At 39.2% G+C, this 12,958-nt stretch overlaps 1 protein-coding gene across 5 annotated transcripts in view; it reads right to left on the bottom strand.

The window, feature by feature from the left end:
• Sap130 (Sin3A associated protein 130) overlaps positions 1-12,958 on the bottom strand; it is a 76,616-nt gene that overhangs the window by 56,299 nt on the left and 7,359 nt on the right. For 4 of the 5 annotated variants that reach the window (XM_076865638.2, XM_076865642.2, XM_076865640.2 and 1 more), the window contains exons 3-7: positions 9,868-10,103; positions 9,002-9,160; positions 7,719-7,830; positions 5,556-5,680; positions 1,762-1,886 (exon numbers count right to left, since the gene is read on the bottom strand). In XM_076865638.2, coding sequence (XP_076721753.1) covers positions 1,762-1,886; positions 5,556-5,680; positions 7,719-7,830; positions 9,002-9,160; positions 9,868-10,103 — 757 coding nt within the window. The remainder of the gene's footprint in view (positions 1-1,761; positions 1,887-5,555; positions 5,681-7,718; positions 7,831-9,001; positions 9,161-9,867; positions 10,104-12,958) is intronic. The other variant, XM_076865641.2, reaches the window with a different exon arrangement.

The following is a 12,958-nucleotide window of genomic DNA, read 5'->3' as shown; positions in this document are numbered from 1 at the left end:
TATTTTTTTGGAGGGAACTAATGATGAGGGAAGTTAACTTGCTTAATGTCAAACAGCTAGCAGGTGAGAGTGTTAAGGATTAAAAATAAACCCTAGGCATTTTTCTTCATTTAAATGTTACTTTCTTCAGATCTGCCGTGGGCAGATTCAAGTAACCCAAAGCTTTAATTTTGGCCCACATGCTGATGTCCAGCACAGACGTTTCTTTAAGTACCTGTTGACAAAAGCCACTTGATTGTTCCACAAACTCAATATTCCCAGTACAACAAAAAGCTTCTGTGACCATCTCTCATCAACCAGATTTTATCTCTGGATGGCTCTATAAATCTCTTAATAGCACTACCTTCCCCTTTCAAATACCCAACCTGTACCCTCTGGACTTATAAGTCATCTTTAGCAAAAAAGTTACATCCCATGTCCTCAACCTTTCTCTGAATATACCCTTCCCTTTCTGCCTGAAGGAACCTTGGTTCTCCCCAGAGACGACTCCTGCCTTTCAGCCCTCTCCAGCAGGAGCTGTTTCTCTCATATCCCTGCTTCCCATCTAGACCATCTCACTGGATCATCTCTTTGAGATCTTTCCCTGAATTCCAAATTCATCTATCAATATCTCCACTTGGGTATTTGGAAGTCATCACAACCTTAAAATGACACCAACTAAAGTCTGGAATTCATCTCTAAAACCATTCTTCCTCACTGTTCTCCATCTCAAATTAATGCACTTCTACCTTCTCAGGTGCAGAGGCCAACTAATACCAACATAATCTCTTCTTCTGGCACCCCCCCCCCATGTAATTCCTCAGAAATTCTTTTCACTTCTTCTAGTATCAAACCATGTTATTCTAACTCCATAATCAACCCCAGTAGATTCTGCCTATATACCCTCCTGTATGATCTCTGCTTCCCAACTGTGCCATCTAACAGCCAAGGTGATCCAATTAAAACTTCAGATCATGACATGGCTCTGCTAAGGATTCCTATCACACCCAGCAAAGCCCAGATTCCTGGAATGTTCATAAGGTCCTCTGTGATTTAGAATTCATGCTACCTGCTAAACTAAGCTCTGTCCCTCTTCCTGACAGAGGCCTCCTTGACTATTCTTCATATGTGGCAAACATTTATATCTTAGGGTCCTTTACACTAACAATTCCTGCTGCCTAGAATACTATTTCATATAGCTGTAACTATATAGCTCTTTCCATTACAGCTTTTCTGCTCAAATATATTCTTATCAACAAAGTCCTCCTTGACCACCTTGTATGAAATAAGCCTCCTATGCCACCTCCCTCCCACTCCAAATGCTCTCACCTCTTTTCATTGCTGGGAAAAAAAAAAGAAACATTATTTGTTGTACCTCTAGGAATAGAATCTCTACAAGGACAAATTTCTTCACCTGTTCATTGTTTTATGTAGTGTCTAGAACACTATATAAAAAGCATTTAAGCCAGGCACAGTGGCGCATGCCTGTAATTCCAGTTGCTCAGGAGGCTAAAGATGGAGGATTGCAAGTTTAAAGCCAGCCTTAGCAAAAGTGAAGTGTTAAGTAACACAGTGAGACCCTGTCTCTAAACAGAATACAAAACAGGGCTGGGGATGTGGCTCAGTAGTTGAGTGACCCTGAGTTCAATCCCCCACATTCCACCCCTCAAAAAAAAAAAAAAAAAAAAAAAAAAGCATCTGAAACATTTACTGAATAAAGAAAAAGAAAGGAAGCAGGGAGGATACCAGGATGGCCCCCATCTTCATACTCCCCAAGTATACCTCAGTGCTGAATCAGTTGCATGTGCTGCTGTTGTAGTGATGACAGGAGACTGAGCTCTGGTGGCTGAAACAGTTGCAACCACAGCGGGAGGGATTGTATTGGAGGTGGTAACAGGTGGACGAGACTATTAAGGGAAGAAGAAAAAAATACTTTATTTAAAACAAAAGGCAAAATAAAACATATTAAGTCAAACATTAAAAGTATAAAAATATAATTTGAAACGTGGCTATTAGGGCTGGGGATGTGGCTCAAGCGGTGGCGTGCTCGCCTGGCATGCGTGCGGCCCGGGTTCGATCCTCAGCACCACATACAAAGATGTTGTGTCTGCCGATAACTAAAAAATAAATATTAAAAAAAAAAAATTCTCTTTCTCTCTCTTAAAAAAAAAAAACAAAAAGTGGCTGTTAGATGGCACAGTTGGGAAGCAGAGATCATACAGGAGGGTATATAGGCAGAATCTGGTAGAGTTGATTATGGAGGTAGAATGACATGGTCTGATACTGGAAGAGGAAGTCAAAAGAATTTCTGAGGAATTATATAGGCAGAATCTGGTAGAGTTGATTATGGAGGTAGAATGACATGGTCTGATACTGGAAGAGGAAGTTAAAAGAATTTCTGAGGAATTACATGGGGGCGGGGTGTGAGAAGAGGAGATTATGCTGGTATTAGCCAACATGACAGTATTATGCCCAAATGACAGTAAATTCTTACAGTCCAACTAAAGAATTCTTTTTCCAGATAGATTATTATAAGATCAAGAGTCTTATTTTGGTTGGACAGCACATAAGTCCCTCCTTTCCAAATATGACTAGAGTGTCAAAATACTGCCTGACTCCGTACAAACTAGAATTTAACCCTTCACACCTGGAGTTCCTACAGTCTATTGAGAGTCCCGGTATAGACATTTTTCACCACTGCTAAACCAAGTGCCCTTCTCAGCTACTGTTAGCTTTCAGGTGAAGTTAGCATTCAAAAGGCAAACTCAGGTTAGAGCTCCAGCACTGCAAAACAACAGTAAACAGGGCCAGAGACGTGGCTCAGTGGCAGAGTGCTTGCCTAGCATGCAGGAGGCCTTGAGTTTCGCCCGAGCACTACAAAAACAAAAACAAAAAAACCAAATAGCAACAACAAAAAAACATAAACACAGGGTAACAGTATTCTGTGCTGGCAAGTCAGGTGCTCAAAGAAACAAAAAAGTCTTGATGCTTAGATGTTTCTTGGATGTTTTCATACAGGTACAGAGCCCTCTAACCTATCACATCAATGCATAAAATCTTCATCTGATAAAAGAGTCTCATACTGGGATTCACAGTCATTCTTCTACTCACTTGAGTTCTGATTCAGCCCTCAACAACTTGATCCTGATGTCAAATCCCCAAACTTTGCCCATTCTTTTTGGTATCAAAGATTGAACACAGGGGTATATAAGCACTGAGCCACAGCCACAGCCTTTCGTTATGTTTTATATAGAGACAGGGTTTTGCTGAGTTGCTTAGGGCCTTGTTAAGTTGCTGAGGCTGGCTCTGAACTTGTAATCCCCTGCCTCTGCCTCCTGAACAGCTGGGAGTACAGACGTGCTCCAAGGTGCCAACACTCTGCCCATTCTTTATCCTTGCTTTTCAAAAACCTCAGTCTTTTATCTGCTGCTCCTACTGTGTACAGCTGCATATCTCACACTAGGGCTACTGCTCCACTTCCTCACTAGTGAGTTCCTAGTCTTGGCTCTCATACTTCTCTAATTTTTCATATATTCTATAGGTACTCCTGAATGCCAATGCCCTCCAACTGTGTTTTGCTGGGAAAGTCTTTTGTTTCACTGTATTTCAGCACATAATCACTGCCACCACATTAATATACATTCATGAGTATTCCATGCACTTTAATCTTGCACCAAAGACTGTAAAGTAATAAATTATTTTTTAAGTAATACCAGCACTATTAAAAAAAAAAAAGTAGCTTTACATAATGATCACACCCCACTTTAAAAAAAATTGGCATAAAATCTGTGATGATCATATACAATGAAATACATAGTTTGAAAGTTTTAGGTAAAACATATACTACTCACTGTCCTAATCGGGACTCTGCTCTATTATATAAACACAACTGTTTCACACACATTAACTTAATGATTTCTAAAAGCATTAGAATTTCCATCTCCTCTGTGTAATTCAGTTAAGATTAATCTTTCTGGGCTGGGGTTGTAGCTCAGTGGTAGAGCTCTTGACTCACTTGTGTGAGGCACTGGGTTCAATCCTCAGCACTGTATAAAAATAAATTTCTTTAAAAAAAGGTATTATGGGCTGGGGATGTGGCTCAAGTGGTAGTGCGCTTGCCTAGCATGTGTGAGGCACTGGGTTCGATTTTCAGCACCACATAAAAATGAAATAAAGATATTATGTCCACCTAAATAAAAACTAAAAAAATAAATATTTTAAAAAAAGGTACTGTGTCTTAAAAAAAAAAACTAATGAAAAAATTAATCTTTCAAAGACATTTTTTTAAAAAGTTGTACATAGACATAATATTTTTTTTTTAAAGAGAGAGTGAGAGAGGAAGAGAGAGAGAGAGAGAGAGAGAGAGAGAGAGAGAGAGAAAGAATTTTTTAATATTTATTTTTTAGTTATCGGCGGACACAACATCTTTGTTTGTACGTGGTGCTGAGAATCGAACCCGGGCCGCACGCATGCCAGGCGAGCGCGCTACCACTTGAGCCACATCCCCAGCCCAACATAATATTTTTATTTATTTATTTTTATGTGGTGCTGAGGATCGAACCCAGTAACTCACTAGTGATAAGCAAGCACTCTACCACTAAGCCACAATCCCAGCCTGACTTTTCTTTTTTTTTTGATTGGATATAACTGGTTAAAAAAAAAAGTGGCTCTCACTGGGTGCAGCAGTGTATGCCTGTAATTCCAGTAGCTTGGGAGGCTGAGGCAAGAGGAGCACAAATTCAAAGCCAGCCTCAGCAAAAGTGAAGTGCTAAGCAACACAGTGAAACCCTGTCTCTAAAGAAAATACAAAATAGAGCTAGAGATGTAGCTCAGTGGTTGAGTGCCCCTGAGTTCAATCCCTGGTTACCACCCCCCTGCCCCGCGCAAGTGGCTTTCTACACAAAAATCAACGTTATATTTCCTTAGCATTCCCAATTTACAGATATATCATCTACACTATACTTTGGTAGTTCCAAGGCCATAGATTTTCTTGAAAACAAGTTGAAAGGCACAGGCTATCTTCTCGGAAAACCATGCTTAACGTATAAAAATGTGCATGATGGGCTGGGGATGTGGCTCAAGCAATAGCGCGCTCGCCTGGCATGCATGCGACCCGGGTTCAATCCTCAGCACCACATACAAATAAAGATGTTGTGTTCGCCGAAAACTAAAAAATAAATATTAAAATAAAAAAAAATGTGCATGAAGCCTTTAGAGGTTCACTGACCTCTAGCAAAATTAAAATCCCTTTCAGGTCTAGCTACCCTTCATTACACACTATCACCATTATTCTCTTTCTTGACATTGTTTCATTTCCCTCTTCATTTCTCTGAATCCTCCCTACTACTTTCATCCCAACAAAAGGCATTCCTTTATTACCTCTGTTCTATATTCCAACAATTCACATGACACTGTATATCCTTCAAACTTCCCTAAGTTTGGGAAGTGACAAGGTAGCACTAATTTTTTAAATACTAGGTTAAAAGTCAATGAAGTCAAGGATTCTATCAGTGTCTGGCAGTGACTAACTTAGGCACTTAAATCTTGCAGGATAAGAGGCCCTGGCCCTGACGTACCTGGATTGGTTGGTGAATGATGTGCTGTACTGCTGGCTGGGCTGCAGCAGCATTTGGTAACTGTGAAGTGGGCCTCAAGACTGTGGTTACTTTAGAACTGGACATTACAGCTGCAGCAGCTGCACCTGAAAAAAAAAATTTTTTTTATTAGTATTTAAATAGATCCAATTATATCCCCTAGGAAAATGACTTCTAAAACTCAAATAATGTTGGTATTTAGATGAAGTATGTTATACATACTTCCCATTCATCTTAAAGAAAATTAAGAAAAGGCCAGGCACAGTGCCTAAGGTCCCAGCTACTCAGGAACCTGAGGCAGGAGGATCATTTGAGCCCAGGAGTTCCAGGCTGGCCTGGGCAACACAGCAAGACATATAGTTTCAAAAATAACGAAAGAAAATTAAGAGGTTGTGGCTCAGAGGAAGAGCACTCACCTAGCATGTGTGACACACTGAGTTTGATCCCCAGGACCACATAAAAACAAAATAAAGGTATTTAAAAAGAAAGAAAATTAAGAAAAGCTGTACTCAAGGGTTGAGATTTGTTTTGGTGGTAATTATAGGCAGATAGGGTGTGGCTGGAGGAGGTGGGTCACTGGGGGCATGCCTTCAGGGTACTTTTGACCCTGGTCTGCTTTGTCTCTGTGCTTCCTTGTGCCATGTCCTCAACCACACTCTTTCACTACCTCACTAAGGGCCCAGAGCAATGGAGCTGGCTGTCTATGGGCTGATATCTCTGAAAGCTTGATAGCCAAATAAACTTCCTCCTCTAAAATTGTTGTCAGGTCTTTTAGTTACAGCAATGAAAAAGCAGACTAAAACAAGATTTAATAAGATAACACATACTGTTACTTCAAGGATGTTCTTAAATGAAACTGGCTAGTGTCTTGTTTTGTTAATTCCAAGTACAAAACAAAATGAATAGCACAGTGTGGTGCTGCTATATACTTTCTGGCTAGCACTGGAACACTTTAACCACCAGACAGTGATACTTCACTTACCTACCACTGCCTTTGTTCCATTAATGCAGTTATCAACACTGTGAAAAAGGAAGAGTATCTTAATGCGTTCATGAAAATAGTTCTGACCCTGTAGCCTCTTAAAAGGGCCTGTGAATATCACATGTTGGCAATCACTTGAGTTATGGTATGCCTAAGCAAACCTGGTTTTTAATTTATTAGTCTGATTACAAGTTCAAAGTCAGCAACATCAAGGTACTAAGCAACTCACTTGAGACCCTTCTCTAAATAAAATACAAAAAAGGGCTAGGGCTAGGGATGTGGCTCAGTGGTTGAGTGCCCCCTGAGTTCAATCCATGGTACCCAAAAAAGAAAGAAAGAAAAAAAAAATTTGAGTGACAGTATACTTTGAAAGAATTCAGTATTGGCCTGGAATATAACTCAGTGGTACAGTGTTTGCCTAGCATGGGCAAGGACCTGTTTGATTTCTAGCTCAATATACACACACAACAAAAAAAAGAGGGAGAAAAAAAAAAGAAAGAAATTTAATATTAATACTAGTGACTTATTTATGAAAAATGAATACCACATTCAAACTATCATAGCCTTCTGAGTTCCTCAGAATAAAGAACAATTTTTAGATAATTAAAAATTCACACATGAGAAGAAGACTACCACTAAATAGGGAAGAGAGGTGGGAGGAAAAAAGAGGGAGAAGGGGAGTATCACAGAAGATGGGAGGAGAACCTCATTGTTATACAGAATACATATAAGATGTTGTAATGAGAAAAAGAAAAAAAAAGTGTGTCACATTAGATTGGATAGAGAGAAAGGATGGGAGAGGAGAGGAGGAGTAGGGAGGATAGGAAGGGCAGCAGAATAGAATAGACAATATGATTGATGTATGTACATTCCATGTATGTATTATATATCAAAATGCATTCTACTGTCATGTATGACTAAAAAAAATAGATAAAAATTTAAAAAAAAAGAAAAAAAAATTCACACTAATTTTACACATACAGTTGTTCTAACCCAACTCTAAGAAGCACATCTTAGACCTCATTAAAAATGTATATTGCCTTAAGTTTACCTCTACTGTCCTGCAACTTAATATGCTGATTATGAATACATTTTTTGTAAGTATATCTTCAACCAAATGTGTATTGCATTTCCAGAGTCTGAACAAAACATGCAGTCTTTACCTCGAGGTAAATGAGAAGCGCCAATGTGAAGAGGGGGGCCAGGAGCGTTGCTGCGGATAATGGACATCTGTACATTTGTGGTCATGATGTGATGCAGATTACTGGGATGTCCCTAAAAGAAATGGGATATAATATCATTTTCACGTACTTGGTCTTAGCTATTGCCTCTAGAAGTCAGTTGCCTCCAAATGTGGGTCAGGTTGTTCTTTTAGATAGTGGGTACCCCAAGGGAAAGGGCTGAGGACATTTAGCTTTATCTGTTTCAAGCACTGTACTGCATAATGATCTATGCCAACAGTAATGCCACAAGTGATCTGAGGCACCTTCAATTGTTTCAGGCCAGTTAGTTGCTAGACCCCAGTAACACATGACATATTCTACTGTCTCCTTTTCATCTGCAATATTAGCCTTTCGTACTCGCTTTCTCTTTCAGGGCCAAAGGTTTACTTTGTATATTTTCTCACTGTTTGCATGATTCTCTTTCCCTCATTCCTTATGCTATTGGGAATTTCTAAGTAAATGTCAGTTAGTACCCAACAGGTACCCCTCTACCCATTCTTTGGCTCACCCCTCAAATGTCCCAACTTCTGATATCAGTGCTTCTCAGATGGCAATTCTTAGACTTCTGGGAATACTTAGCAATATGACAAAAGAACAGCATCACAGGGAATTGTTTTGGAATATTAATTTTTCTTGAAACTATGAAAGGGAAGAATCCTGGGAACTAGTTTTTTTCATAGGTAGATAATTTAAAATATTTAAGTCAAATATATATAAAGGGATAAGACTGCAACTTTTCAATAATTTGAAGAAAAACCAGGTAACTTCAATATAAATGTTCATAGCTGGAGGGCTACCTGAGCAAACCTACCAGTATTCCAAGAGATACATATTTGTGCTCCTGAGAAAAACCTAGAGAAGCAATGCCCAACACTGCTGCTGTAAGGTGGTTCCCAATCCTTCAGAGCTATCTCTCTATAAGCAAGGACAACTGGACTCTGACCCTCAAGGACATGGACCATCCAAATTGGATTTGTATCTCACTGGGGCAGTGCCTAGCATATAGCAGCAGATGCTCAATAAATATGAGTTACACCACCACTACACACCCTGGCCTCTATTCCTATCCCTTCTGTCAAATCTACTATCTTCCCATTTGTAGATATCAGTGACTATTTACTTTTTTATTTAGGATAGTGCCTAATGTACTGCTGGCATTCAATATATAATGATCAACAGTTTGGAATCTTAGTTTGAAAATCAGCAAATTAAGAGGAAAAAACCTGTTGTCCACTGATTGTTGCCACAGGAATGGCTGAAGCTTGAGGGATGCTACTCTCCATGGTAACGGTAACCTGCCCTGGAACCTTGGGGGGAAGTGACAAGGTAGAAGGTGGAGCAGGAGCAATGGGACGGCTAGGCATGGTGGGCTTCGGGGGCGGCTGCAAACAGAAAACCACACAAAATATATCAATAGCCTTGTTCCAGTGATGCATTTTACTCTATAGTTAAAAGTACACAAATCAAACCCAGCGAGTGCCAGGAAAGATGCCATAAGCCTTATATGCTTTATCTGTCAGCATCACAGCTGTTCCACTGAAGTGCTAGCACTTTCATTTCATAGAGGAGGAAATGTACAAAGCAAGGCTAAGTGACTTGCTCAGCATCACACAGACAGTAAAAAGTAGAACTGGGAATAAAGCCAGATCTATATGGCACACAGCCCATGCCCTTTCTTCTACACAGCACTGCCTCCCAAGTTTGGGCAAAAGTAAACAAAACTCTCAGTAACTGAAACATAATCGCAAGGAAATATACAAGGCAATATGCTAAAATACCTCCAAATTAGCCAGCTATTAAAATAAATCTTGGAGAAGAGTACTACCCCAAGATAAAAACTAACTAGCAGGCCCATAAATTAACATCAATGTCAAAATGAATAACAGAAAAGATCCTGTGATTCCAACTGCCCATGCCTAGGTACTGCAGGCAGTGACTCTGAGTTACACAGAAGAGCTGAAATGGTAGGACAATGGAAAAAACACCACAGCATGATTCTACGAAACAGCCCAAGATTTTGTTAAAATTGTTAAAAATTTTTGCCACCATTAGATGTGGTTCAATGTGAAATATTAAAGCTCTCCATTACCTTCATAAGTCCCTCCGAAAAAGGGAGTGGCACTGCTGGCGTCAAGTGTGCTGGCGGGGCTGTCACTGCAACAGGTGTGGCTGATGCGACAGCATGGTGTGTAGACAACATCTGCACCTGTGGATACGGCCTTACCACAACAGGCTCTTGCTTCTCTTCCCGGGACTGGAGGGAGCTGCTGGAACCCATGTGTTCCCTGGCACTGACTTCAGCATCTCGACCTGATTCATCGTTGACTAGGAAAGACATGAAGGCGAGAAAGTATGTCACAATTTTTCAACATTAACTAACACAGCAGAATGGATACAGTGGCACTTGCAGTTAAATTTCAGAGTTAACAAAGTGATCACATTCTTTGGGGCTTTCTTAAAAAGAAAGATTTGGGAGTTGGATTGTCTTGATAGACATCAGACCCAAGAGTCACAAGTGTGAAACATAACATTTATTCTGGATATTATGGTTTTCTCAAACTTACAAAGGGTTTGACAACCATTTAAAATAAGCTCAAATAGTTGAAAGTGCATTACAAGATATAAAACAATTTCATTTAAAATGCCTCAACAAAACAAAACAAAACAAAACCAAAACAAACACACAAACAAAAAACCCTTACATTAAAAAGATATGTTTAGGGGCTGGGGTTGTAGTTCAGTGAAACCTTTGCAAAAATCAATTGATTAACCCAGAGAGCTTGCCTGGCATGTGTGAGGCACTGGGTTTAATCCCCAACATTGCCTGGCATGTGTGAGGCACTGGGTTTAATCCCCAACATATCACATTAAAAGCTAAATAAATAAAACAAAGGTATATTAAAAAAAAAAAAAAAGAGGGGCTGGGGGTATAGCTCAGTTGGTAGAGTGCTTGCCTTATAAGCACAAGGCTCTGGGTTCAATCCCCAGGACGAGAGAGAGAGAGAGAGAGAGAAGAGAAGAGAAGAGAAGAGGAGAGGAGAGGAGAGGAGAGGAGAAGAGAAGAGAAGAGAGACAGAGAGAGAGAGAGAGAGAGAGAGAGAGAGAGAGAGATTAATATAATTCCTAACTCTAAGAACATGATTTTTCAAGATTGGAGGACAGGGATCAGGGATGCTGGAGATACTTTTCACTGAAACTTCTTTAACTTCTGGAATTTTAGATTACCAGAACACATGACCTATTTAAAAATTAAGATAATCAAGGAATACTAGAGTAATAAAGGAGAAAGTTTGTAGAAATACTAACTTACACTTGTTTATCATTTTTTTCTAAAGTAATACTAATAGCCTTATTTTTCTGAACACAAAGAAAATATTTACTTATGTGGAAAGTTTAAATTATTTGGAGATCTATAAAGAAAGTAAAGGTGCCCCAAAATCTATAACCCAAAGGCAACAATAGTTAAAACTTTCAGACACTTCTCACCAGTTTTTAATTTGGAGTAGGTTTTATTTAACCATTTTCTTTTTTTAACCATTTTCCATTGACATGTAACTGTTTTAAAGATAAGTGCACAAATGTTAACTGTGCAGCTCAATGGACTTTCACAAACAAGAATACTCTTGAATCACCAGTTCGCAGCTCAAGAAACAAAACATTTCTGGCCCCTGGATATCCTCCTATCCATTCTGCTCCACTGCAGTCCATTCCCTCCCAAAGATACCCACACTCCTAAACATTTAACACCAGGTTGTTAACAAATATGCCCTGTTGTGTCATGCTTCTTTCACTTGTAGATATGATGATCCACATTACCGTACAGAGCTGTAGATTTTTCATTCTCAAACCTGTGTAGTATACCAATGTGTGAACAAAGCACAAATTATCCATTTTACTGTTAAGAGGCATTTAAACAGTTTTCTATTTTTTTTTTATCAAAAATATTATGAATAACTACTAATATTCTTTTCTCCCGCCAGAACTGGGAATTGAATCCAGAAGTGTAAAGCCACTGAGCTACATCTCCAACCCTTTTATTTTACTTTAAGACAGGATCTCACTAAGTTCCGACCTTGAACTTATGATCCTCCTGCCTCAAGCTCCCCAGTAGTTGGGATTATAGATGTGTGCCACTGTGTGTGGCTGTTAGTGCTAGTTATGTCTTTTGGTGAACATGAATACCATTTGTATTGGATATATACCTGAAAGTTGAAATGCTGAGTAATATACAACATGTACATATTGCATTTAAAGGTTCTCTGGAATTCTACCGCCCAGATAATAAAAAAACAGTTTTTTAAAACCACTGTGGTACTTTAGGTTATTTCTAAATTTTCCCTGTCAAGTGGTTTCTTTAGGAAAAAAATTATAGAAGTGATGGGTGAAAAAACCGACGCATATTTCTAGTTTGCTATATACTGACTTTTCTCTCAGGTCATTCAGAATTCTTAGAATTCTGATTTATAAAACCACTTGACTGAATTCTAATTTACATACAATAAAATGGCTACTCTAAAGAATGATTTCCCCATCTCCTATGATACTAGGGAATAAACACAGGGCCTTTGTGCATGCTTAGGCAGGCATTCTACTACTGAGTTATATTCCCAACCCTTTAAAAAATTTTATCTTGAGACAGGGTCTTGCTAAGTAGTCCAGTTGGCCCTGAACTTGTCATACTTTGGCTCTAGCCTCCATCGTGGCTGGGAGGCCTAAGCATCACACCCAACTCTTCAATGATTTTTAAAGAAATAGCCTCAGCAACTCCTAGGAGAAGAAAGGTAGGAACAAATGTTAAGTACTTGTTTAGCTTTCTAAAAAACTGCCAAAATACTTTTGAAAGCAGCTGCATCATTTTATGTAGAGTTTCAGTTGCTTCTTATCCTCACCAATGCTTGATATATAGCCATCTCAATGCTGCATAGTATGCCAATCTGTGAACAAGGCACAAATTATCCATTCAGCCTTAGTATTTCCATGATGACTGGCAATGCTGCACATCTTTTTATGTGATCACAGGACATTCAGATGTATCTTTTATTGTTGTTGTTGTTGATTACAGCCTCGATAAGTTGCTGAGGCTGGCTTTGAACTCATGATCCTTCTGCTCAGTCTCTCTCAATGCTGGGATTACAGGCATGTGCCACATACCCAGCCTCAGATACATCTTCTTTTGTGAA

This window comes from Callospermophilus lateralis, chromosome 9, assembly GCF_048772815.1.
Source record: "Callospermophilus lateralis isolate mCalLat2 chromosome 9, mCalLat2.hap1, whole genome shotgun sequence".
In the NCBI taxonomy this organism is placed as follows: domain Eukaryota; kingdom Metazoa; phylum Chordata; class Mammalia; order Rodentia; family Sciuridae; genus Callospermophilus; species Callospermophilus lateralis.
This window is presented reverse-complemented; position numbering and strand designations above follow the sequence as displayed.